Source organism: Calypte anna, chromosome 8, assembly GCF_003957555.1.
Source record: "Calypte anna isolate BGI_N300 chromosome 8, bCalAnn1_v1.p, whole genome shotgun sequence".
In the NCBI taxonomy this organism is placed as follows: Eukaryota; Metazoa; Chordata; class Aves; order Apodiformes; family Trochilidae; genus Calypte; species Calypte anna.
In genome coordinates this window covers 20,255,023-20,281,320 of record NC_044254.1, presented here as the reverse complement: position 1 = coordinate 20,281,320, position 26,298 = coordinate 20,255,023, and the positions used below count along the sequence as shown (strand labels likewise).

Sequence of the window (26,298 nt, the reverse complement as noted above, 5' to 3'; positions counted from 1 at the left end):
CAAGTTACATTGCTTTAGTTCTTAAATTAGTCTACAGACTGTCCATTTTAAAATTACATTTATTACTTCATCAAATTGAAAACAACATACAGGCTACCAGAGTCTTGATTTCATCTCATTTTTGCATTTAAAAAAAACCAAACCAAAACAAAAAAACAGAAATATGGCAGATATGTCAGACAACAGGAGCCCAGTTGGAGAATGGAAGAACAGAGATGCATTGGAAGCCTTGGGATATGTGGCTACACTCCTCAAAACAGTGCAGAATCATTTCAACCCAGCTCAAAACACTGGGAAGAAAGAGAAGGAGCATGGAAAATGGGTCTTACTACTGATGGTACTGTCTCTGGTCATCTGAGGGGTCTGCTGATAGAGTAAGAGGTATCCTAGAAGTCCAGCCATGGGCAGAAACATTACTGCAATCCGGTGCTTTATAAAGAATGCAGTCACCTTTTTAAACCTTATAAAAAAGTAATCATTAGCTTGCCAAGATATCCTGAATTAAAGGCAAGTCACTATTTGCTTATGCTAAAAATGCTTTTCATGGGTCCAACCTGAACCAGTCACAGATGGAAGCTTCATGAAAAGTGTAGTGAGGAGGACTACTGCCTGCAGCATCACATGCAATGGACCTATCGAAGGGCCAGAGCTCCCATGGGGCACCATGTGCCACTTCTGACTGAACACATTGAAGAAGCACCTGCCTAGCAGATACTCTGGCAGAACCTGGCCCTCACTGGAATGATGCTGTAACAGGGATAAACAGACTTCAAAAAACAAAACTAAACAAAACAACACTGCAAAAAATTATCAGTCAAGATTAATGTACAGGTAATGGAAAGCAGATGTACCTTTGAGAGAGCTGCTCTGTAAAGAGCTTTTATTGCTACCTGTTATACTTCAAGCCGTAAAACCTATTGTTTTTGCAAAGTCAAAACAACACAGACCTCTCAAACATGAGGGTCACCAAGTTTAAGTTCAGAGAGAAGCTAAAACGCAGCTCAATCACTGCAGCAGGTAAAGTATGCTCACATTTGAACGATGCAGCACAAGAACTGACAGGAGAATTGGGAAGGCCCTTTGTCTCAGAGTGCAAGATGGCAGCGGTTTCCAACACAGTGCAGCCAACTGACAAGAGCAAACCTGAAGCCCACAGAAAACACAGATTAACAAAGCTCCTCTTCCAGAGAAATACTAGGCATAGGAGCTCTTGAAAGACACTCAGTACTGTTAGAGGTGGGTGGCAAAACCTGCTGCAGTTAAACAGCACTTCAAAGAACCCTGCTGTTGTGTTCTAGGTCACCATATTAGGATGGAGCTGTTGAGCCAGGTGTTTGCAACACAGGTAGCACATGGCATCTAAAAGGTGTACTTAAGTTCTACAGCAGTTTGGGAGGAAAGCCTGAACACAGGCACCTTTTCACTCGAGGAAGAATGCCAAAAGAGCATGTTCAGCCTATGAGAAATTAATACCGAGTCTTAAGATATGCTGACATAACAGAGGCAAATTCATTCAGGCTGTGCCAGCTCTCCTCAAATTTTCTTACAGCACATCACTTCAGAGAGGCTTACGTATAGGCTAAGACCTAAACTAAAGTGCAGATTTGCTCCTATTGCCTAGACCAGAGTAGCTGCAGCTACTAGACTCCAGTCTCAACAGATCCTTGTTTTATCAAGCCATCCATCCAATCCATCAGAAAGTGATTTAATACCCTGAGACCAGGATTTTTGGACATGGAAAGAAAAAAAAAATCAAGCTCAAACAAAAAACCAGAAGGAAAGCTACTATCCCCTTTCAGAATCTGTTTCAGCCTTCCAATACTGATGAATGGAGTATTCCACCATAAAAATGTGACAGAATATCTCTATGCAAAACAGTGGTTGTGCAAATCTTTGCTACTTATATCAGCCTCCTGACCCTATAAAAATGTAGGGATAAGTAAGATTTTCTTTATAAAAGCTGTAGTTTATTTCTTTTCTGATCAAGAGTTGTATCACTACACAATACTGCATTTTATTGCTTATCACAAATTGACGCACCGGGGTTTCAGAAGAGTTTGGTTTATAGCATTCCTGTATAACAAAAGGAAAATGTTACAAATCCGGACTTTGCAGACACATTGCCAAGTCCCTGTAGAAGTAGGGATGCATTAGGTCTGTTTCACTATAAAATTCTCCTCTTAAACTGCTTCTGGAGAACACATAATTGTAATTTTCTCCAGCAGGAAAGTCACCCCATTGTTCCATGCAAAAAGAAGGTGGCAAATCTGATCCACAGCCTGAAATCCCTTTCCTACAGAATGGAAAAGGAACACATACTTACACAGCTCCCACTGTGGTGTGTTAATGCTTAAATTACTAGGAGTAAGTTAGCACATCTTCTGGGTACACCTACTACCCCGCATAACTTAGCTTCCTATTGCTGGGCTAGCAAGTTCTCTCCAACACAATTAAGATGTGCCCTACTAATACTCTATAAAATGCTGGGGTAACTTTTGCCAGACAGCAACACAGCAGCACTCCTGCTTCAGAGAGCACTGCACAGCCTTTTAGTCACATAATTCAGTGCATTCTTTATCTGTCTCAGACCCAGTATTAGCTACTGTAAGCAAAAGCCTGTGGCCACACCAGACACAGTGCTGCCACAGAAGAGGTACTGTACTGTTTCAGATACTGCTGCCCTATCAATCCCCAATACTGTGATGCTTGGATTCAAGAATGACCCTTTGGTCATTATTGCCTTAAAAGGAGTAGGGAAAAACTCAGAAGAAAGTCTTTGGGAGCTGAATATCTATTGGGAGCTGAGTGCCTACTCTTGTTAGAAGGCTGCACTGCGCAGGGCTCCAGACAGGTTTCATTGATTCTGAGGCACAGACTATTACAGTTAAACTTATGATTAAGTACATCAAAATAAGTATCAGAACAAAAATATTAAATGGAAGGTTAAATAATTCGTCCTATAATATTCAATTTCACATTTCACCTGTTCACAAAAGCACCTCCTATCTGCTTGGATCTAAACAGCCTACAACTCACCCCTCAGAAAGAAGGTGCTGAAGGTGCTCAACAAGAGACTGAAGCTGCTGGCAACAAAAAGATGGGATATAAATATAAAAAGAAGTTCCATTTCAAGCACCAGTAATACTGCCTGCTTAAGCCTAGGTGTAGTCACTAGGGAGACTCCCAAAATCAGGAACATTATTTAATTAAAATAACAGACCATACTATTCTGCAGCTGCCACAATTCCTGGCTACAACTCCCGGAAGAGTCTGCCACCTGTCAAAATGTCTCTAATAAAAATGCAAGACTGCTCGATGAGATCGAAAGCAACAGCCCCAAGCTGGCTTATTCTTTAAGGACCCAACTTCAGACTAGGAGTCTGCAGGCATCAGCAAATGGGATCTGTTTCACTATCCAACAGCTGCCTTTCAGCTACTGCAGAGCATCAGCTTTTTAGCTTCCTTAAAAAAAAAAACAAAACCAAAAACAAACCAACAAAAAAATCCTGGATTCAAAGCATCCAAATATGGCCTGTTTTACTGGAGCATTTAAATCCTTGCGGGAGGTGGGCATCTTCTTCCTCTGCCACAGGCAGTGCTTACTCCATGATGGCCCTGTACAACGCAGGTTCAATGTAATCTTCACGGTAGCGTGAATTGATCACTCTTTGCCTCTTCCTCTCTTGTCTGACCTCCTTCTCTGCGAAGATCTCAGTGAAGCGCATATCTGAAGCTATTGACTAAGAGAAAAACTGGAATTAGTCACTAGAACACAGATCAGATCTCTGCCTCCACATCTTCCTACTGCATGGAAGAACCAACCAAGTCAGGACACTTGGGAATATTCAGCCTTCTTCAAAAACTGGACAAACGCAAGAGATATATTTAAGGAACTGGATTTACAAGACCAGAGATAACTTTAAGTGAACTGCAATCGGAGATTTAAAAAACCAACCAACCAACCAAAACCCACAATAAATACACGCATCTGTTCCACCTAGTACATTCTGCTGTGCCTTACGGAGCAGGTATGTTTAAATACCTGGTCACAGGATTCAACTATGTTATATTCTTTCTAAAACCTCTCACGTGTTCTGCACAGGTATGCATGGTGCACAGGTTCTGCACCACGATGTGCATGATCATGCTGTCCTCTGTTATGTTTTTTTTTTATAGCAGGAAACAAAGCAATGGAACAGGAAGCCAAAAGGGCTGTGGCGTCTCCAGAGAACCTGAGCAATCTCATCTGCCTTCAAAGTTACCAATGCTTGGAACAGGTGCTTGAACAGGGACCTGCAGGGGTCCTTTCCTACCTGAATTATTTTACCATTTAAAAAATGGCCAGCTCTCTTTATGCCACACTGCTAAGGGCTTTTCAAAACAAAGGGCTTGTGAAGGAACTTGGCCACTCTTTGCAATGGGAATACACAATAAAACCTAACAAATACAGGCATAAAAAGGTATTAACCTGTAGTGACTCTAACTTCTCCTTCTGCAGAGATGGGAGTTTAAAGCCTTTTCAGAGCCAGACAGAACTTTACTTTTGCAGCCTAATCAACTACCAAGCTTTGCAACAATTTGCAAGGATAGGAGAGTATCAGACTGTCATCTTTTTTTGCCAAACACTCAGCTTGCTGTTCAAGGACAAATTAAGTTACAATGAGCTTCTTTAAGTAGATGTTTGCACCCCATTTACCTACCAGCCTTGACTTCACTCTTTTAGGAAGCTCCTCTTCAAGAGTATATACATCATCCCTTTTCACCATCAGTTGTGACCCATCTTCAAATTCCACCTAAAGGAAAAACAGAGGACTCAGAACCCTCTCACAGCTACCCAAAACTTTGCTTCTCCTCCCCACAGAAGCTTCTCATGAATACTCTTCAGCCACTTGAGTTTTTTAAGACATACATTGAGGTATGTACAATGCAACACACTTCAACCAAAACCTCACTAATCCCATAACAGTAAAAGCAGTCCAGAAAGTATTGGAATATTCTTGTAATGCCTGACAAGACAGTTTGGCTGGTCACTTTAATACAGCCTGAACATTAAACCCTTTGGAAATGTGCAAGACATAATGCATTCTCACTAAACAGAAACAAGCAAAACCAAACTTATTTTCAGTAGTTTAAGCTATGAACTTCAGATCAGCAGTTTTTCAGAAGTTGACACTTCCAATTAGGTAGCCAGATATAAGTAAAAGGTGCAAGCAATCACTTCACTCTTAAGCAACTGTAACCAGCATCTGGCATTGCTGACACCACTAAGTAATTTCCCCTCAAAACTCTGCTTGCTTTGAGTATTACCCTGCTAACATGATCAGCCTGTTATGTATTTTCAGACAATTCTGTACCTGGTACATCTGGATGGCATGTGATGCAACAAACTTGGCTCCATAGACCTGTCCATCTGTCCATCTGACCTGCACAACTTCCCCTTCAGCAGGAGGACCTAACTGAAGACAGTCTCGACTCTACAGCACAAAGGAGGAAGGTGGGAGAAAAGAAGAAGGGTAAGCAGCTTCCTCATGTGAAGATTCAGCAAACCACAGGAGTGTCCATTCCAGTCACACTGCACACCACCCCAACAATTACTCCATTTTAGGGCTGGAGAACTAGGCTGACAGACATACATCTATGTTACCTGTATTTGAATCCCAACAGTGAGCCCAACTCAAAATACCACATGCAGGAATGGTCTGCAAGTACCAGCAAGTTTTCTTTACCACTGCTAAACAACCAAAGATGAGCTGCATTCCCTGTTACACCTGTTCCTTTGTGCCCTCAGTTAAGTCAGTCTCATTTAACACCCTGAAGGCCATCTTACACATCGCAGCCTCAACATGACCTAGGGCTGGAACAATTACCAAATCCCCTGGTGTGCCTGCTCTGCAGCAATAACAATTAACTTGTATCATGTGCCCTCTACCGGAGCCAGACCCCCACTGCACAGCATACCACAATGTCCTCTGGGTACAGGTTATCACTGAAGGAACCATCATCAAAGTTGACCTCGTAGAAAGTCTCCTTTGCAAGGCTGACCACTTCACATTGATAGAAGCGCCCATTCTTGTGCTTGCTGATGACTATCTGACCCGGTGACAGATCCTGGAGTGCAGCCTTAGCTCGCTGAGAAGAAAAAAAAATTCCTATTTACATAATGACTCAATAAAGAATATGTTGAGGATCATAGCTGACAAGGAAGTAAAATATTTTAGTTCCAGTGAGCAACTCGAATCAAAGCACCATCAGCAGCACTTCCAGAAAAGTTCCATCTCTTGTATTTCAAATGCTTAACGCCTAATCTGTTAGATGCTGCTGTTTGAAATTTACTTAGTAAACTAAGCTCTCATTCTTCAGAGCAACGCAAGGCCTTTACAGTTAATACTCTCTAGTAGACTGTTGGGGTTTTGATGGCTAAAGGAGCCAAAGGCAACTTTATAAACTATTCAATCACTTAAACATTAAATTGTATGACCTGCTAATCCTGGCACTAATTACTGCACACTGAGTATCTTTCCATAAACCCCACTCTGACTCCTCAATACAACAGCCACAGGACGGATCTAGTACTCCCAATCCTTCTGGGCTGCAAACCAAAATACAATAAGGGACCTGACTAAGATCACACAGATTCTGATCTCAACCTTGCAGCTGCTAAGATCAACACCAGTAGATTATGGTGAAAGAGTCAAGGCTTCAATGGAGTTTTATAAGAATTACACAATCTAAAGATTTTCAGCCCCTCCAAGACACTACAGTTCAAATCCTGGGAATCACACCTACTCACCTCTGCTTGAGAAGGGATCTTATGCCTGAAGCATGTAATGAAGACAACAAAGGGCCAGTCATCAGGCTGCATCATGACTCCTGCTGCTTGGGCACAGCTGACATGAAAGGATGTAGGACACCGCCCATGTGAGCACTGTACACAGCAACCTGCAATTCTCTTTCTTCGTTTCTTGCAGAAGATGCATTTCTGTGGAGAGGAAACTAAAGGTTATGGGTTGGCACTAGTTTCTATGCCACACAAAGTACTAGCTGGTCTAAGTGTCCAATACTGTGCCATTTACTCTCTGTGAAAGCACAGCTACTTTCTGATTAAGAAGAAGCAGAAGGCTACCAGTTTTAGTTTACCAGTTTTAGTTTATGACAAGGCAGTAACTCATAAATTTGAAGTACCCCACAGATAAGAAATGTACGTTGAATATCTACCAGCTCAACATGCACAAAGCACACTAGCAACAGGAGACCTGGGATTAGACCAGTCCAATATGGTTCAAAGTTAATAGGGCCTTCCAGCAATTGGCTATTAAGTTACATGGGGATGAGCAACAAGATGAGTAATGAGAAACAGAAACAAACAAACAAAAATTAAAACACAAACCACACAAGTAATAGTTAAAATTCTATCATTACCATCAGTGACCCAACTGTACCTGAGTTAGGCCTGATGGGCTGTTATTGTGGAAAAATAATGTTATCTGGAATGCATGGGCAATTAAAAGTCAATTTTCCCCTTAACACTGTTAGAAGAGTTAAGTACAACTGCTTTCCTGCTGAAGACATTCACCCATTATACAAATGTCTCAAATAACCTGCAGCACCTAAGTGCTCAACAGCAAGTCAGGTTCTAGGGATGTGAACACTAACAAGGAAAACATTAGCATTACACCACTGTATAAATGTCATCAGCCACATACTGACAACTGTGCCACCCTTGCTGGCTCCTCAACTGAAGAATGGTTAAAAAAATAAAATGGCAACAGACACAATTGCCATTTTCCATACAAAGAACAGAACAGACTGAATTCTTCAGTTGTGAGAGATGACTTGAGGTTGGACAAGTAAGTAAAACTCTCCACAGATTCTGAACTGACTGAAGAGACACTTTGAAACCTCACCAGTGAAGCACAGGTTATCCTTACCAGTCTGAAACGTTGCAGGGGTATTTTGCCAACATCTACAGGACTCCGCTCTGCAATGTTCACAAATTTTGCCTCCAGTACAGCTACAGCACACATTACATGAACCCACCTGTCAGGACAGAAGAGGTGAAAAAGAAATTAATGTGCATTAGGCCAACAGAGGAGTTTTTGAAGTTTAAGAAAATACAACTCTGTTGAAGATTGCCATGTAAAACCATGATAAATAGTCTCTGGGAATTAGAAGTGTAATCTTCCTTCCTACTGCAAGCAACAGGGTGCATGTGGGGCAAGCCCAAGCCTTCTCTGTACTTCCAATCTACTACTAACAGGCTTAACAGAAGAGCAATTTACCATGGCTTGTGCTGGTTGCATACCCACATTACAAAAGCTTGCCTGATGGGCATTCCTTCACAAAACTGTCCCAGGCAACTGCCTAGTCACTACTGAATTGCTTTTGAAACAGTGACCAGGCGGCTGCGGCTTCACCTCCCACACCATTTTTTGAGGCCAAGATTCAGGACACCCCACAGTGCTACAAGTCTGTCTCACTGCTATTTTTGTATCAAATAGCTTCAGATGTATTCACCATACCAAGGAGACAGGACAGGCAGTTGTATGCAGCGTTAACTTCTGCAGAGGTACTGTGAAATTCAGTATGCTGTGCTACAGAACTATGGTTGTCCTCTGTCTCCATTATCACCACACACTGCACGCAGAAAAAAAGTACTTGTGAGAAGGTACTGAGAGACTTTTATGACATCAGGAACCTTATTCTTATGCCTGCATATTGTACCTCTGCACTATAAATGCAAAACAATTAACATCTGTTGCCAACAGAATAAGAATAAGGCATTACCTGAAGAGATGATGATTGCTGCATGTGAGCACATTGAGCACACTTATCAGAACTCTCCCAATAGCACTAAGTGTGAAAAGTGGTGATGGTCACTCTGTTGCATGACATGCAGACACTGGCTTTGCTAAGTTACCCTCAGCTATTTAGGAACTGAGCTGCCCCTTGAAGACCAAAAAAGCTGGAACACTCACTTGTCATCATTAGCCCTCTGCAGTGCTCCTCCTCGTAATGAACACAAACAGCAGTCCTGGCATAAGAAAGCAAGCATTAGCTGAAAGAGTGAAGTCCAGAGTGGTACACTTGCTTCAGAACTTCCATGCCCAGAAGAAGATAAAGGTTTTGCTGTCAGAAGCCAGCTAACTACCTTATACAGATTAGCCCTTTAGCTCTCTAAAGCTGCTGCCCTTAGGACAACAAATACAGACTTCAAGTCTGCTGAAGGCAGACAGACCACTGAAGACTTGTTCAACTTGTTTGTTCCTTTTACAACCACAACATACTATACCCTTTGAGGGGTGTAAAAGGATCTGGAACAAACAAAAGCAAATATGATTCAAAAGGTTGACCTGTTCTACCGAACTAAAGCCTATGTAGCTTTTTCAGGAAATCCCATTCTTGCTTTCTTCATATGTGCACATTTCTGTAATTATTAACAGAAGTTACTGTTTTAGAAATACAACTACTGTGAATTAGGACAAATAATGGAGCTATCCACATCACACAGAACATCTTCTCTATGACTGATGTGAGCTTAGCAGCTTTGTATTCAGTCAAAAGCATCAAAATACAACAGATGGGTTCCTTAACATTCTCTAAGTTGTCTTCTTCTCATAAGAGAGAATTAAAACAAAACCAAAACCCTATGGAAATATATTTTGTAGACAAGTTCCACATCCACAAGTTCCACAAGATGTACCACACTCCATCTGTAGAATCTTATGGGAGACTTTACCTCTTCTAAAGCGTTTTCTGTACACCTGGAGCACATCCAGTCTTCAGTGGCCTTGTCAGGAGATACACCATAACAACCTGGAAGAGATATACCTCAGTTAAGAACTTAGCTAGACTCAGACCTATTCCCCTAGGGCCCAGAAGTAAAGCAAGAATTAAAATCCACAAGCCTAAAAATGAAGCTGTGTATTCCAAATTAACCCATACAGTCAACTCCATATTTCAATGGCCAGCACCCAAATACATGCCAGATAAGGACTGAACCTCCTCTACTTGTACATTTAACAGACTGGTAGAAGTGTGCTATGATGTACAGAATTACTAGAGATAGTTTAGGTTTAAGTCTAGAAGCACTCACTTGCATGAACACAGACATGGCAGTTCTTGCAGGTGATGAGAACGCTGGTTCCATCTTCCTCTAAGTAGGGGGTTGAAAGATTGAGGTCAGTACTGCAGCCAGTTGTAGTAAAGCACATTTCAGGAATCAGGGGTTTGGTTCGGATCTTCCCATCCACACCAGCTGGAGTTACTCCAGAGTTTTGGCTGTTGCCTCCACACTCTGCCTACAATTGATAGACAGGAACAAGTAAAACTGCCTCACATCATCTTATTCACCTATTATTCCATACATAAATCAAACTTTTTAAAAAAGCAAAGGTGCTCAAAGATTAAATAGTTAGAATGCTTGATGAAAATATAGTTAGCTTATAAAATCCTCAGTTAGTGCAGCTTCAAAATGAAAATATTTTCTACACAAATGGCTAATGTAAGGTCTGAAGTACATCCCTCTAATGAGCAACAGCACGCACACCAATCTGCATCTTTTCTGACAGAAGAGATGGAATCACCAAGCCCACCTCATGTTCTATGGGCAACATGTCTGCTGCATTCCTCCACCCCTTAATACAGAGGATCACAACACTGCCATCCAACGTGGTTCATTTATCTTAATATCTTATTTATCTCAATATAGGAGGATTAGGATCATACAGATACCTATTGCAATCATAGTTGGGTTTTTTTTTCCTACGTAGTTCTGAAAAAGTCTAATGGGATTTTAAATTAATTTGTTCCTGGGAAATAAGCAGACTAAAAGTACAGTTTTCCATTTAAAGCTTGGGAGACTTTCAAGTGATCAAAAAATGTGTGGACATGGCACTACAGGACATGGTTCATTTGGCACAGTGGTGTTGAGTTGATGGTTGGACTTCATCATTTTAAGAGGTCTATGATCCTATAATCTTTGGTTTAGATGAATAAATTACAAACGTCAAACCAAACAGCAATTACATGTGAAGCTTACAGAGATACACTTCTATTCAAGCCAGCCTTCTTAAAAGCTGGACAGAAATGAATCAAGCCATCCTTTGTCCTTTATAAGCCACCACAAAAGTGGTTTGCCTCATCTTTAAAAAATGTTAGCAAAATTGCAATAGCAGAATGAAGCTGCACTGTCCCTCCTACAGTGCATCAAAAGGCAGGGAAAAAATAAATTCAGGTAAGGATCACAGTTGGAAAGGAACTGACATGTTTTCAACAAATCCTGTTCATTCAGATTCTGTAAAACTGGTTTATACTGAACACTGCACACCAAGAAGAAGAATGGAAATCTCTAACAAAGCTAAGAAAATGAAACAGACTTTTCTTTTTCCCCAAGCAGATAAACACTTTTTCTTCCTCACAAAAGAAAAATGAGTATCTGTCTGGTATTTGGTGCATATTTTTTAATAAATAGGTGACTGAAGTGAATTTCTGGATTTACCATAGACTTTCTGAAGTTGGAACAAAGACCCTAACCACAGATCAAATCTTGGAAGTTTCTACTTTGCTGCCTGCTATACAGACATATGAAATCCTGTGGCTACGGTTTGCTGCTTAACAGCATTTAGTCCTCAAAAAAGAAACAAACAGAATTTAAACTATCCTCAAACTGTTAGCTTTATACAGTATCAGCACTAGTGAAATCCCTACGGATTATGCAGCTTCTACATGGAACTACCAGTCCTAACAAGAACCTACTCTCAGGTAGAAATAGCAAGATCAAACAGAAACTAGGATCTATAGTTTTCATGGCAATTAGGAATTACATGCAATATAAACCCTCAACAAATATTTGAGGTCTTTCTTTCCAAAGCTGTGGTGAACATCTTTCTAGCATCAGCATAATCATCTAGCAAACCCAAATGAACAAATATGCTTAGGATTTGGAAAGGAGCAAACTACCTCTAAGATGAAGATGCAACACACAACCAGGTAATGATTAAGCTACCTTAAAATTACTTAGTTTGGGCACAGCAAGAAATTCAGAGTGGAACTCCTGCCTAAGCATTTACACACCACAATGAAGGGGTTCTGCAGCCCATCCCAAGCTATGCACTGCTACAGCCTCGCTTTATTAAAGCACATTTTCACAGGCCATAGCTACTGTCAATATGGATATACTCCAAGTAAAGTTAGCTTGCCACACATGCCATCCACAAACACAAGCCTAAATCCTTTTAAGTAAAAGGTTTTCTTCCTTGCCAATTCCACAAAGACCATGTACTATAAGTGGACTTAAAGTTTTTTTAAAAAAGAGGGAGTCAGTCTGGAAAAGTCCAGTGGGATTTTATAGTCAGCTCCAGAAACATTCAAGCTCTGTTCTACAGTTCTAGCAAAAGCCACAGAACACAAAAGCTTCAGCTGAACAGCTGAGCAAGCCCCCGGAACCCCACAGGCACTCAATCACTGACATTTTGAAGTTGACCCAACTGTGCTCTCCTGGAGCAATTCCTTGGGAAGACTGCAACATTGATACAGCTTCTGTTAACCGGCAATATGCAAACCAACTTGTTTAAAACTATGCATCATAGCAGCTACAGCTTCAGTCATGTCTATGAGAGCATTAGCAGACTGTCCACGTACCTGATATGTCTGGAAGAGCATACAGACAGCACAGTAAGGAGACTGCTGAGCCATGGCTCTATTGTACTCTTTTTCAGCCTCAAAATTTGGTGGCCGATTCTGCCACAGCTGGCTAAGTGGCTTGGCCCATGTTTCTGTCTCCTCAGCCTCTTCTTCAGGAGTTAGTTGCTCTGATGCCTCTGCAATAGGATATCATTAACTCTGTAATTATTTGTCCTTTTATAGATACTCATCTTACAAATAAAACTAAGAAAGCAGTAAGTTCTGAATGGAGATAACAGAAAGACTGCCAGAAATCAAATCTACAGAAGAGTGATGGGAGACAGTAACCCAGTCTCCTTTTAAAGAGGCTTTTACTAGTCGAGCAACTGTGCAGACACAAGACAGGCTTATTGGGTAAGAACACCATCAGCTCCAAATTATGTCAAGACTAAGGCTGTCAGCCAAAAAATCTGGTGCTGGGTTTTTTTGTTGTTGTTGTAAATTTTCTTCACTTGTTTGGGTTTGGTTTTTTTTTCCTAAATCATGAATATTTTTATCAATTAGTGGAAGGTTCTAAAGCAGACACAGTTATGCAACAGTCTCTGGTTCTGGTTTAATTTTCTTTTCACACTTGTGACTTTCCAGAGAAAGGAATAGAAAAGAAAAGATGCCACTCAAAAGAAAAGCTAAGTGATACAAGCACAAAAAAAAAAAAACAAACAAAAAAACCCCCAAATAAGATAAGCACCTTGTCTAGGACACAGAGGTGTCAATCGCTGACTCACGTTTATCACCAGTAACTTAATGGAACATCCCACACTGTCCACAAAAGCTCAGACCCTCTCTACGGTTTCCCAGAGAGCACACAGGCACTTACCATCATCACTAGTGCAGTCTTTAACCAAGAGTGGGTGATGGCGTGGGAGTTTGCTCAATGGCTGGCGACGACCCTTGGACTTCTTACTCTCCTTCATTGATCTGATGTACTCCTTGGCTACCTGGACAAGGAGAAAGAATTCATCAGGCCAGTACCATGAATCCTTTTGACATTATTTTAAATTTTACACTTAAAGAAATATCCACAAGATGCATACATGCTTCCATAGTTTTATTTCTAACGAACAACCTTCAGCTCTAAACTAGTTAAGTTTCTGAAAGAACTGTTTGCAGCACTTTTTTAGGATAAAACATAGTGCTGTACTAGCACTGTTGAGCCATTAAGGCAGAGACTTTTCACACACCCCACTGCAGCTTTTCATGCAAATCTCTTTGTATAGGAATTGTGTAAAAGACTCAAACAAAGTAAGACAAGTTGAATGATTCAACTTAGAAAAGCCACAGTAAGAAGCCTCACATATTCTGGAGAAATCCTTAATTTGTATGTCAAGTTAAAAATAACAAAAATTACATATATTTTTTTAAATTAAGAGTTTGTTGGTATAGAATAATAGAATGGTAGCAGTTGGAAGTGAGCTCTGGAGATCAGAGTCCAACCCTCCTGCCAAAGCTGGATCACCTAGAGCAGTTCACACAGAAAAACACCCAGAAGGGTCTTTAAAGTCTCCAGAGAAGGAGACTCCACAACTTCTCTGGGCATCTCAAACTAACAGGCTTATTGTTAATGAAGGAAACTTTGACACTCTCTGCTTGTTACTAACACTGTCTTTCTAGACAGACTGGAAGAAGGAGACTACAGCAAGTTATTTCCTTTTCCATTAGCCTTATGTGTAAGTGACACTGACGAAATTACTACAAACCTAAAAGCAAAGAACTAAAGGCAATGATTTTACCAGGCCAGGAAGTCTCTCAGGAGACCCCCCCCTTGAAGGACAGGCTTAGTTTAAATGCATCTTACATCTTTTTAAATCTCTTATTTTATAAAAAAAGACAAAAAGACAGAAGAGAATATAACAATCATTATCTCTACATAGAGCTGGATCTCCTATATAGAGCTGGATACAAGTCTTCTATACAAGTCTTCTAAGAGATAGAAGCACTTATATTCAAATGGAAATTAGCAATTCTAGTTACCATCTGATGAGAAAATTGTTTCAAAATACACCGTATGGGGAAAACTATCTTCAGCCATTTAAAATTTCACCTTTTTCTTGTATGGAGTATGCAGTGGAGGTATCAGTATCAGCAACTGAATTTCTCTAGTTCATACATACAATCTCTTAGTTTCAGCTTAATTACCAACAGACTTGCCCATTTGCTGTTCTGTTTCTGCAATTCCTGCATTTCAAAGACACAATTGGTCTTCCATTCTCTAAACACGTATTTAAAGAGGGATATAAATAATTTGAAGACACTACCAGGTAACACTTTAACTATTACAGCATTCTCTTGGCTTCTCTAAGAGAACATTCACTGGGATTTCTAAAACATGTAGATTTATATTCTCACATCCAGTAACTTCTGTTCCATCATTTCTTTTTTTAAAAGGGACCCAAAGACATACATATATACAAGATTTCATGTTAAAAACAAAACAAACCTCGCACATATTAGTTATTCATAATAAAGACTGGATTGAAGTAGGTCCAAATGGGTGTCTATTACTACAAAAGGGCCTGAATCAGCCTGTAACTCTATCATGTCAAAACCTCTATCATGTCAAGCTACTCTTTCCCTTAAAGTATGTGAATAGCTTAGAAAAGTTCTCAAAATACGTGATCTTGATCTTGTTTTCTAGGAGAGGTCAGAGCATAGGATTTTATCTTAAATCTTGTTTGTTTAGCAAAGCTCAGTCATTAAAAAAAAACAAAAACAACAAAAACCAACAACTAAGCAACCTGCTATGCAAACCCCCATGGAAAGAAAACACATTCTGAACAGACAGAAAGTTTTCACAAGAAATCCATGCCCACATAATAGCCTTTTTTTTGAGCTTTGAAAACTGATGTCACTCATACCTCTGCCAGTTCTTGTTCACTCACACTGGTGGTGGCACTGGCTTTCTTTCCTGAAGTCTGCTCATTGTCAGATCCACTGGCATCCCCTTTAGCATAGCTATGGACTGTAAGAACCCGAGCTGGCCCAGGAAGAGTTCGTTTTGCCAACAGATCAGTGGATTCAGAGTCCGAAGAACCAGAATACACAGGGGAGCTTGGCTGAATGCTGGAAGTTGCACTCTGCTTTGAAGTTGTCAAAACTGAAGTGGAATTTGAAGCATGTGAAATGGAGAGATCCAATGCTGCTGCTTCTTGCTCTTGCTCTTCTTCCTCCTCAAGCTTCACTGTTTTCAGCTCTTCAAATTTGGCTGAGTCCACACGATCTAGAAGAAAGGATATACTGACCTTTTCTAAAGTCTGGGAAGCAGAGAGAACATTTATGCAACAATTTGAACAAAGTGAAACACAAAAGAAAACTACAACACACACAACAAAGTGACTAAGTTGGATAAAGAGTGGACCATTAATTGAAACACCTATGAAATCATGGGTGGCTTAAAGACAGTGAATAGAAGTGTTTGCTCATTGCTTCTTCCAGTACAAAAACTAGCACGTATCAAAGACAGCAAAATAAATAAAAAAGCCAGCTCAAAATAAACAGAGATGATCCTTTACACAGTGAAGCTAAACAGCCCAATTCCTGGCCACACACTCTTGTGGGTAAGAGGTTACATGGGTTCATGAGAGGCTTAATAGCAGAAGAATAAAAACCCACAAGCAGATAGAAGGAAATTAAATACAAGCTGCAAAGGGCTGGAAAACAGGATAGTATATACAGGGAGGCATCAGATACATTTGTCCCGTTCCTGTATTCCATAAGCCCCTTGGTTCTCCCTTAAAAGCAAGGATAACTGACCTATACAAGCTACATTTATTTTCCTCCATCCTGTTTACTTCTATAAAACGTCTATACAGCACATCAGACATATGTGCACTACAAGAAGTGCACATATGTTTTACTAAGCAATTTCTGTAAACAGTTCACATTACACAATATGGATACAGAGGACCTTAGACTACTGAGGCACTGACTACATTTCTGCATGCAAGCAAGCAAAACAGGAAGACTGAAAATCAAAAGCTAGAAACACCAGTTTCTTAAGCAAGTCTCATGCAATGCTTCTGCTTCCCTTAATTCAACTCAGAGACAACATCCCTGTGACCTACTTGGTCACTCAGTTATTGAAGCAGCTACAGGATGGCTGCCCACACCTTTGCTCTCCCCCAACATTTTTTTATACAGTTCTCTCTGGGCTTATCCACAACTAGGCCACAAAAGCTCATTCAGGCTGTGGTTATTTCATTTACTCAAACGAGTGGCAGAAGTGTCAGACAAATTTAACTGAAGGGCACAACCTGAAATTGTTCTAGATGCACTCTCTGGTCTTGAAAAAATCAAATGGTAATATCCCAAGTCTCATGACAATAAATTTCTGAAGTGCTCACCATGGCTCTGACAAACTAGTGCCTATTTTTTTGGACATGACAGCATCCTACTGACTAGCATCACATGAAAGTGTGCCCCAGATTCAGCTTTAGCAGTTTCTCTCCCTGGAGAACAATACCCTGCCCCCTCATAGCAGTATAAAGCTTGACACAGTTACCTGGAAACTTGAGCCTTTGTTCACCTTGCTGCCCAAGTTCACTTGTAGGTCTCTCACACGGCTCTGCCATGTCTGCTTCATATTGAGCGGAGTTCAGCTCCTCCTTCGGGAAGGCCTCACTCTCACTCACCTCCTGAGGCACTTCCAGGCACACCCTGTGCCTTTTTGTTCCTATGCGATGCTTGGGAATGCTGTAGAAGACAAAGCCATGGCAGGTTACAAACACATAACAATGCAGAATTTCTGTCTGGGTGCACAAAACACAGGCTTGTTTGGATCAGTGTTTTATGAGACAGCACCTGGAAAGCCAAATAGTTTCCAAACTATACTGAAGTGATTTCTTTGCCTTTACAAAAGCAAAGTCAGTAACCCTTAGAGATGACCTGTCAGCACGTTAATCATGTATTAGACAGTTATGTTCTAGCCAAGGATTCTTTACCTTAAACAAAAAAACCCCACAAACACAAACCAAACTAAAAAGAACAAAAAACACCACTAAAGACAACCTCAGGAATAGTAGCTGACACTGGCTGAAAAATATTTAGCTGCAAAATACAAGATGATTAGCCTGTCCACTTTCAGCAACCAGGAACCACACACTGATTCTGCAGCTTGCAATGTACAAGAATTTGCTTGCCAGTACTGTCCTATGATCCAAACACATCCCCTTTTTCTTTTGGCTTCCCAGTATATGGTGCACACTTCCAATCCAGACTTTGGATCTCTGTCCAAAGGTGAGGAGCTACCTTCCATGCTGGTGCATTACCTGTCGACCAGAAAGCATCAACAATGTGGTATCAAATAGTTAAAAAAAAAAAAAATTAAGAGTAAGCGTTATTTTCAAGAAAACAGATTATTGCTAACTCTGACTGCAGCTGTTCAACCAGAATGGCAAAGATTCATTTGGAGCTGGGTCCAGTTTCTCACAATCCAACAGAAAAGCAGAGAACTTTATAAAGCACTACCTTTTTGTCTCATCCCCATCCACCTCCTCTTTACATGTCTCTTCTGTTTCCATTTCCCCAGCACACTGCTTCCCGTTCTTGACTTTTTGCATGAGATCCCCTTTAAGGAACTCTGCTGCTTCTGGGGTTGGAAGAGCATGGTCAATGACAGTCACATCCTTCCCAGCTTTCCAAAGCTTGTAACGATCTGGCTGATACTTCCTCACAAACACATCCATGGAGATCTTCACCATGTCCTTCCGACACGAGCACTGAAGTTGCAAAAAAATACTGAAGTAAGATCATATACTCAACAATCTATTCTGCATTCCTTTATCACTTTGCTTTCAGAAAATTAACAGAAGAAAAAAAAATTAAAAACAAAATCACACATTTACATGTAATTACACCTCAGAATTCTCAAGTCTCTTTCCCAGGAAACTGAAAGGTCATATATTAAGTTTCTAAAAACTAGGAAGAAAAAGAGCAAAAAAGACAAAACAGAACCCCCCATGTTATCACAGTAAATAAGAAAGAAAGTTCATCAACAAAATTGCTGGTAGAAGCTGACTGTTTTAGTATGAGCTTATACAAAGCAAACAAAACCAGAGACTGCAGTGGGGAAGTCAGAGCCATTAAAACTCTGGGCCTACACAGAGCAGCAGCAGCTCCCCACCTCTGAGCATGGTTAAAACCACTGCTTCAAAGAATTCACTGAACCCATGGTAAGGCCCCTCTGCAGGGACATAGCACTATCTGGTCTAAAGAATCAATACTTATTTTGATAAGTGATTTAAGTTAGCAGTCATACTTCCAAGTTAAATGGTCAATAAATATAGGTTAAAATACCAGACAAAATACTGTCAAGTCTTGACCTCCAAGAACACTCTTTCACCTTTGGAAAGACAACCAGGTCCCTGCTTTTCTCTGAAGCCCCATTTGGTCTACACAAAGCTAAAAAACATATCATACGCTACCCATAGCTAAAATAAGGACACAAAACAGGAGGCTGACTAGACATTGTTACTGCATCAGAAAGCAAACATCACATCTGACATGTACAAAACACTGAATTCACTCCCTTAGAACAAACACAGGGGGCTTACTGAGCAGCAGAGCTTTAGGCACTGCATTCAGGTTCCTCATACACAATAGAATGGCAACAGACCACTTACCAGTACAGACTGCTTCCCATACTCAATCCACCGAAGAGTAGCAAAGTTGGTAGATTCAGCACAGTTAAAACCATGATTGAAGCCAGCATGATAGCTATAAGGAAATGTTATCATGAACTCTCCAGCTTCCTGTGTCACCTGGAAGACAATTGAGACACTGAGACAACTTAAAAGACTACCTGGTGGGTCTGAATAAAAGGAGCTCCTGTACTCACTCAGCGTGTGTGAAACCCCCACCAACAGATGGTGGTTGGATATACTGAAATAAAAAGATTTAATATTCTCTTACTTATGTTAAGTAATTGTTTACTGAAAAGCAACACTCAACAGTTTTTACTAGAACACAACTAACCAAAATAACACAAAAGAGGTTATATATGTGAAATACTCTTTGACAAGCTATCTCAAGGTTATGAAGATCTGCACCAGCTACAGGTTTGGTTGAACACTATCTTAAAGTAAAATTTTTAGCCACATACAACTTGGAAATTCACTACTGTTTGCTTTAGCTGTTCATATTCAAGCACAACTCTCAGCCATTCCAAAACTGCTCTTCAGCATTTCCCTGCGGCCTAATAAAGGTTCATGACAACAAAATGCTTCAGCTGCCCATGCAGACATGACAGTACTTCTGAAAAAGGATTCAAAGACAAGATCAGCAGTATGTGTGTGCATGTGTGTGCTTGTAAAGAGGGAGGTGACAAGTTATCACCTGACAAAGTACAGAAGGTCTATAAAGTTCTTAATGTAAAGAAAAAACTAATGGGGAACAAGCCATACTATCTACTGAGGAAAGAGATCACAACAAAATTAGCAGGGGACAAGCCTAAAACAAAAAGAGAACCACCTCTTCATTGAATAAACAGAAAAGCAGTGAAGTTAAAATTAACACAGGATGTTGCGTATAGTTTTAAAGTTTAAAAAAAAAAGTAAAAGGAAGACAGGGTGCTTTGGGTTGGAAGGGACTGTAAAGATCATCTAGTTCCAACATCCCTGGGCAGGGTCACCTCCCACTAGAGCAGGTAGCTCAAGGGCCCATCCTACCTGGCCCCAAACACTTCCAGAGAGGGCAGCCACAACTTCCTTGTGTAACCTGTTCCAGCATCTCACTACCCTCAGAAGAAAAAATTTTTTCCTAATGTCTAACCTAAATCTCCCCTCTTCAAGTTTTAAACGATTGCCCCTTGCTGTCTCACTACATGCCTGTGCAAAAAGCCCTACCCCAGCTTTCTTGCAAACCCCCACCAGATTTTATTTTGTCCTTGACAGATTTTTCTGTCAAACTCTTTCAGCCCCTAGCTGCTGGATAAATGGAAGTACAGTGGTAGAGGATTGCCTTACACGCTCCCTGACCCTGTTTTCCTCTCTAAGCATCTGCTATTAGCTTCTGTTAGAGAAGAGATACAGGTGCATAAACCTCTTTCAAGAGCTGGTATAACCGTGATTAATTTTCAACACCTTATCAAATGGGATCCCATATTTCTTCAGAATTGATGGAGAGATGAGGGTCATCTTGTGACGGAGAAATGCTTCACAGCTTTGGGCACTTCCTGGGAAGAAACCTGTTTAAATAAGAGGTGAGACATTACTGTTCTGTTGAATTAATTTTTCAGTACTGTCAATGAAAAGTTACTGTCTAAACAGCATTTTCCCCTCAGCCTAAAAGAATGGACCACCTTATTTAAAAGAGCATAAGACTGAACACAGCAGGATGCTCCCTTGGCTATAACCTTCCAGTTCTAATAATCAATAGTTGAAGATTTTGTCATTAAAGGTTACAGCCCCTAACTGCATTGTTTGCAATGTGACATTTCTCTCGTGTGTGTATTACAACCCCTCAAAAGTAATATAATCTGTATTCTGAAAGGCAAATTATTAGTCCAGCTGTGCCAGCCTGTGTTCTCATAAATGTTAGAGGCATGCTGTACTCCAAAAGAGCTGAAACCTGCTGTGCCTGTCCCTCCCACCTTCCACAAACGCACGACATAAAAGAATTCCCCAATTACCTTTTGCAAGTCTCTCCAATCGCTTCCCATGCTCTGGAGGAATGGAGTACCTGAAGTCATAAGAAGAAATCTGTTAAATTCAAGTGACATGATAGAATATCAAAGTCTGAATGGAAATAATGAACAGCCACCAAAGCATAAATTGCTCAAAAAAAATCCAAAACAAAAAACCTCTCTTTTCCCAAATTTGGTAACATAAGCAAAAATCTCTCTCAAGGACTTTTACCTCTCTATTCCTCAAAAGATCAAGAGCCAAAAGCTGACCATCTCCTTCACTGACTTCTGTTTAAGCAGTCAGGAACTTAACAAGTCTGATGCATTTAATTAACAGATCTGCACAGTAAAACATGAATTGAGAGAAGAAAAGAGGACTTCCTGACCTGTCTCAGTTCACAGCTGTGCAATCACTACTATACTCAGGCCAAGGAGAAACCCAGAGCAAGAGAGAAAATGGAACCACATCTTTCAGCTGCTCAGACCAAAATGGGGCTAAGCCCGGCACAATGCCACGTCCTCAACATATGCACAAGTTGCAGCTTGTTCTTTTGGGCTACATCTCTCCCCTTACACAAGAGGGTTTTTTTTTTTGCGGGGGGCAGGGGCACAAAACTCCTATTTGGTTTTCTACACTAAATAAAGTCATCTACTCAGGTTGCTTCACTCTGGAATAGAGTGCTACATTCTTGATGGAGTTCCTAGTTAAATCAGACTGAAGTATCAGGAAAGTTGACTTCTTCCATGTACTGCTGTAAAAGAAGTAATGGCCAGAGGGTTTATCTGACTGAACTATTCTGCTTCATGTTCCCATGCTATTGCCACTGCATGGGGTTGTTCTCTGGTCACATCAGGCCAGCTATTATTTTTTACTTCCAAGATGCATTACAAGGCAGCCAAAAATACTAGTTTCCAACAGAAGTTCCATGGAAACAATTGTTGAAGTTGCTTGAGAAATCTGTGAACAGAAGGGAATAATTCACTCTTAAAATGCAACCCATGCTACAGAAAAATTTGGGAGCCTCCCCTAAAAAGGAAAGCTCAGACACTGGACAAAGCACACAGCAAGATCCACTAGACTGCTTTTAGATCTATGATAAATGACATTTCAAAGGCTGTTAAAAATTACCTGTTCCCCCACTGCCTGTATGGCCATTTCAGAACCTCAAGAAATCATAAGCAAGTTTTTTACATTCTGGCCCTATCAAAGCAGAGAGCATCCACCCTGTATTATAATTCTGAGCAACTCTTTACATCGGGATAGCGAATGGACTTTCTAGAAGGTAAAAAATGGTACCAAGGACACACACTGCTTTGTAGTGCCTTACAGGTTTCCAGTGTTCCTGTCATCAGATAAAACTTCAATGCCAAATTGGAGGGATGGTGATTCCTTTAGTCAACTCTTGCAACTTCAGGACTTCTACTCCAATCTTTTATGGTATTGTTTCCTTAAATATAGAAGCTTCCCTAGAAAATCTTAAATCTTACCATGATTTGGGTTCCCCAAAATGTAGGTAATTAATACTGTAGAGATCCATGTCCTCAGTATGCCAAGCAAAGGAAGTTTTCCACATGCCAAAATACAGGTAAGGAGTATTCACTCCTTCAATGGTTATGCCACTTTCATTCTCCACAATATCCAGGATTGTGTTCAATCTGCCAATATTCCAAGCATCTACATGCTGCAAAACAAAAGCCTTGTGTTAAAACAAGCATTCTGAAACACAGAACTATACAACTAAGATGATAGTTGCAAAAGCCATCAGACACTTGTGAAACAGCACATCAAGACAAATCATCTAATGGCACAGCTCAAACCATTAGCTAGTTAAACAAGTTAGCTTAAAACAAAAGTTTTGCATGGTGTTTGCTTACATAGTAATTGTTTACCAGCCACTTTTATGGAGGAAAAAAAAGCAACCCAGTTGTCTCCCAACATAATGGTTAGAAAGGAGAATAAATCATCATATTACAGAGACTTTACAGAGCAGATAATAGTGTGAGCTTGAGTTTGATGCCTGAACCCTCTTCAATAGAAACACTTTTCACTCCAAACACCTTTTTTAAAGAGTAAAGTATTCTAATCCAGGAGACTAGCAAGTAGAATGCATACCCTTTACCATCCTAACACACAATGACTACAGAGCTGTCCCAAAAAAATACACGCAGTACTGGATACTGAAACAGTGTGTCCACTGACCAACACTTCAAACTCCCATTCACCTTTCAGGACAAAGCACCACAAAACCAACGCTTAAGAAACAGTGGTTATGCTTTACTGAAACAAACTGTATTACGCTGAAGCGCTAAGAGAGGTCCCTTGGAACATTACCTGAACTATCTGGGTTAAATGGAGAGTATGTGATAAACACCAGGTTTATTGTGTTCCTGCCCGCTCCAAAAGCTGGAGCTCTGCTAAGACTGTCATTAACTCATTCTGAAAGCTAAAAGCCAAATGCAGAATTAGTATTTATGGAATGCAATATACTGGGATAACTACTGCTTGAAAACCAGACCAGTTTTCTTACCTGGTCATAAAGTGTGCCATTAACATCAGCCCCGTAGATAGGGGCATTGAACGTGAGGTTCTTCCAGTATTTTCGTTCAAGGTCTTCAAAGTCTGTGTAGCGGGGTGTGCAGTACCTGAGAAAAACCAAGATACCAAAGACTTTCCAGTTTGATACTTGACAAGTCTACACCAATGCTTTCCACCACTGAAAGGCTCGAAAGCTACAATAAAAATACCTAATGGATGTTTTCAGCCAGACCCCTACCTCCCAGAACAGCCATGAAAAGCAGCACAGCTCTGATCCGGTGAGACTTGGGAACAAAGCCTCAGGAAGAAAATTACTTTCCTCATTTCTCAGTTTACTTTCATTTTTGCTTTGAGCCCTTCCCTAGGCTAAGAATGACTTCCCTTTCTAGTTGTTGCTACTTAGCAAGGAAGGATGCAGTCAAAACAAGAAATAGCACAAAGAACTTGAAAAAAGAAATGAAACCAAAGCTTTCTGCCTGTGTAGAAGTAACAAACATTTCCAGACTCACCAGCTAGTAACCTGGCCAAGCATGCTCTGTTTATCAAGAAAGTATCTGCTTTTGATGCCCATTCCCTGCTAACTATGCACTGGCTTCTTTGAGCAGTGCTAGGGGATCAAAATTACACACCAATAGCTATTTAACATCTGTGTATCTATATATTCCAGACTATTACATACATAGCATAAGCATTTTTAATTTTCCCGTAACAGAAGAAGAATCCTTGGCTATGTGATGTTGTACTACCATTCCTGAAAGATAAAATAAGCTTCAGTGGATTGACTGCAGCTGACAATTTCAATACTCTAATTACGTATTTCAAAGGCTGTTTTGCTCAGACTGCTTTTAAAATCATCTTTTCTCTGTCTCCTTTTTCATGTCACAAACATTCCTTTCTCTACTCTGTGAAAAATTTGATGTTTTGGAAACAGACAGGAGTCTACAGACGAAACAAAAAGTTCTGCCGGCATCACATCCTCTGCTGGGTGACACAAGCGACAAAGGTCCCCACTCACACTGCCACTTTTACAAACACACCTCGGAGCTATACCTTCACACCTCTCACCGGCACCGGTCCGTATCCCCGACCTGGTACCAGGGAAGCCAGGGGAGAGGAACCCCGGCAGTAATTACGTGCACGGAGACGCGAACATACTTGTCGCTGTTGGCAATCCTCCGGAACTCCCGGACCGTCATGGCCTTCTTCTGGATATTGTACTGGGTGAAGAGGCCGGACTGCCCCGTCACCACCTGCTGGATGGGCGCCGGGATGACGAGCTCGTCGATGTCATCGTAGCACCGCCGCGGCTTCCACTCCTTCGGAGGGATGATCTGCGGGCAGCAAAACCTGCCCGATAAGGGCCAAGCGCACCGGCAAGCCTCAAACTTGGAAAAGTGGGGCTGGAACCTCCGCCCGGGAGAGGGGGGGGGGGGGGAAGACACAAAGGACGGAGGAGCCGGGCCCTGCTCGGCGGCCAGGCCGGGTCCACGGGTTCGGCCCAGGCGGGGAGGAGAGGGGAAGGGAAAGGGGGGGCTGCGGTCGCACCTTGGCCAGCCCGGCGCGGTGGGCGCCCTGCGACTCCACGTAGGCGATGTACCGGCTGAAGTCCCGGAACTGCTCCATGGTGGGGCGGAAGGTCATGATCCGCGCACTGGGGTTGAGGTTCTCCAGCTCCGAGGCCATGTTGCCGGGCCGGCCCTGCACGGAGGAGGGGGTGTAGGGGGAACGGGGGGGGGAGGCCGGGTCACCCCACCCCCACACCGCCCCTCCTAGTCGCACGAGGACGCCCCGCCCCCTCCGCCCGCCGGCCAATCGCCGCGGGGTCCGCACAAGTCTTGCCTCCCCATTGGCGGAGGGTGCCTGTCCGTCAGAACCACGGATCTCTTTCCACCTCACGGCGGAGAACGCCACCGATTCACGACCCGGCCCCCATGCTCTCTGCCCCCGTCCCCCCCCCGCAGCCTTCCCGGTTGGGGCTGCCCGTCCCGACGCGGAGGGTCCGAGTCCCCGCCCGCCGTGCTCACGTCAGCAGGGCGTCCCTCTTCTTTGCCGTCTCCGCCTGCCCCTTGGTCTAACGCCGGTATCCCTCCGCACCACGCGCCCAATGAGTCCGCCGGGCCGCCGACACCACCGCCGCCGTTCCCCACCGCCCGAGCCCCGCCCTGCTGCCCCGCCCTCTTCCCCTCCGCCGCCCGCCCCGCCCATGCCGCCGCAGCCAATCACCGCCCTCTCCCTCTTCACAGCCAATAGGAATTCTACAACCGGTCGGGGTGGGACAGCGAATCAGGAGGCCGGGAGCGGGGCGGTTGCTAGGCGGACGGGCCAAGGGCCGGCAGGCTGTCGCTAGGGGGCGGTTGCTAAGGAGCCCGAGGCCCACTCGAGGCGCCCGGGGAGGCCGGGCCGGGGTAGTCAGGGTGGGCGGTCCGCCTGTCCTGTGCCCGCGCCCGGCTGTCCGCAGGGACAC

At 42.1% G+C, this 26,298-nt stretch overlaps 1 protein-coding gene across 1 annotated transcript; it reads right to left on the bottom strand.

The window, feature by feature from the left end:
* Positions 1–41: 41 nt before the first annotated feature.
* KDM4A (lysine demethylase 4A) lies at positions 42–26,000 on the bottom strand. The gene is made up of 22 exons (XM_030454982.1): positions 25,859–26,000; positions 25,380–25,532; positions 24,990–25,165; positions 23,827–23,941; positions 22,787–22,980; positions 21,305–21,354; positions 20,757–20,860; positions 19,299–19,436; positions 18,145–18,395; positions 17,180–17,370; positions 15,537–15,898; positions 13,499–13,619; positions 12,640–12,818; positions 10,094–10,298; positions 9,737–9,813; positions 8,976–9,031; positions 7,929–8,037; positions 6,791–6,979; positions 5,959–6,129; positions 5,355–5,474; positions 4,701–4,793; positions 42–3,740 (listed from the first exon to the last, which is right to left on the bottom strand). Exons 2-22 carry the CDS (start codon positions 25,515–25,517, stop codon positions 3,600–3,602), a joined length of 3,180 nt encoding a protein of 1,059 aa, XP_030310842.1. The 5' UTR covers positions 25,518–25,532; positions 25,859–26,000; the 3' UTR covers positions 42–3,599.
* Between the last annotated feature and the right edge of the window lie 298 nt (positions 26,001–26,298).